Source organism: Wasmannia auropunctata, unplaced genomic scaffold (genome assembly GCF_000956235.1).
Source record: "Wasmannia auropunctata unplaced genomic scaffold, wasmannia.A_1.0 LD336116.1, whole genome shotgun sequence".
Taxonomy (NCBI): domain Eukaryota; kingdom Metazoa; phylum Arthropoda; class Insecta; order Hymenoptera; family Formicidae; genus Wasmannia; species Wasmannia auropunctata.
Window position 1 is genome coordinate 3,714,856 of NW_012026774.1, and position 1,817 is coordinate 3,716,672.

At 31.6% G+C, this 1,817-nt stretch overlaps 1 protein-coding gene across 1 annotated transcript in view; it reads left to right on the top strand.

The window, feature by feature from the left end:
- The first annotated feature begins 92 nt into the window (after positions 1-92).
- The window catches only part of LOC105447904 (claspin-like), an 8,376-nt gene continuing 6,651 nt past the window's right edge, over positions 93-1,817 (top strand). Inside the window, exons 1-2 of the mRNA XM_011686202.1 lie at positions 93-443; positions 1,373-1,581. Coding sequence (XP_011684504.1) covers positions 408-443; positions 1,373-1,581 — 245 coding nt within the window. The 5' untranslated portion in view covers positions 93-407. The remainder of the gene's footprint in view (positions 444-1,372; positions 1,582-1,817) is intronic.

The following is a 1,817-nucleotide window of genomic DNA, read 5'->3' on the forward strand; positions in this document are numbered from 1 at the left end:
AAATATTTTATTTTTTGAGGTTGGCCAAACATGTACTGAACGGTCAGCAAACAAGCGAGAGGGCAAAGAATTAGAGAGAGACGCTCGCAAACTGTGCACACCATGCTATCCCTTCCACCATGGTATCAAGTGCTCGGTGTAAACTAGGCCAAAGGGATACCGGTTGTATCGCTCCTGGTGGGAGTCGAAGCCTTAAGTAGAAGGAGAAGAATAATGCTTGCAAGTGTTCGCAAAGTCGCCTGTCGCAAGTCCTGGGCCCTAGCTGGCATCAGCTGGCATTGCTTAGATTCTTAACCACTCTATTCAGAATAATATTAAGATTATTAAGAATAAACTTGACATTGATTGGACTAATCGTTTCTGGCAAAAAATTATTAGCGCAAGAGCAATTCAGAGATTAAAATATTATGGACGACGAGCTTGAAGATCAAATTCTGTATCAGGTAAACAAATAATTCTATGTACAAAAAGTTTATAAACACTAAATTTTACAGTGTTGTATCTTAAGTTAATAACGTATATATCCTAGTTCAATTCATGTGTGTGTGTGTGTATGTGTACACTTACACAAATTTGGAATAAAAATAAAATCCAATAATTATATACATTTACTAGTAAATATATACGTTTTTTTAAAGTTTAGAAAAAGTAAAGCATATATATATAAGTGAACATATTTATTATTGCTAGTAAACGAATACATTTAAACTATAAACACTTTAAAGGCCAATAACTAATTAACAAATTTTTTGCAAATTATTTTTAACAAATGGTTTGTTGATTGTATTGCATGCAGTTCTTGAACATGTATTTTTCAAATCTCTAGTAATCATTTTAATGGCCTAGTTTACACTGAGCATTTGATACGCGTACTAACTAGAAACTTTCTATTGAATTATCTTAATTTCTAAAATGCATATAAAGAATGACGTACTAAGTTGATACACTATACATTTAGATGATTAATTAAATACATATCATGTATATGTTTATATGCATCATCGAAATTAAGAAAATTTAATAGAAAGTTACTAGTTAGTACACGTATCAAATGCTTGGTGTAAACAAAGCCATTGAGTTATAAAAATTCAATTAGCATAGCAGTACAGAAATAAAATATATTCTTTAAAGTAGTGTCTACAGAATTTATGTATTTTTGACCATTGACATAATATACGTCGGTGCATTTACGGTTATTACCTTTTTCTATTTTCATTGAGAAAAAGAAAGGTAACAGAAGTGAATATACCATGGCCAATTACAATTCACTGAATATAGCTTGGGCAGCACTGAATATATTTACTATATTATAGCAGTTAATATAAAACGAAATCTTTTAAATTAATGGAATTATTTTGATTTTATAATATAGGGCTCTAGAAGAGCTTCTAAAGATGAAGCAATGCGTCAAATCCATAGCGAAAGTCAACGTTTATTGAGAGAGACAGAAATTTCTTTACCATATCATAGGCCAAAACAGCGAACATTACAAGAATTCTTAAACAGAAAAAAAATATCAGCTGCCCTTCCAAAAGCACCTTCAACAGCTGCAAAACTTAAGATGTCATCTGCGATAGTAAGGTAAGTATATTATATATATATACAGGGGTTGGACAAAATAATATGAACACCATGCAATATAGTATTTAACTTTGGTTAACAGTAACTCCGCGAAAAATCATCGTAAAATGATGAACTTTTTTTCAAATGAAAGCTTGAAATCTCTACTTTAAGATACTGTGAGTCGATTTTTAATTTAATGCACCCCTGTTGCTGTAAACCTGTCTCTTATACACATCTCTGAGCGGGCTGGCAAG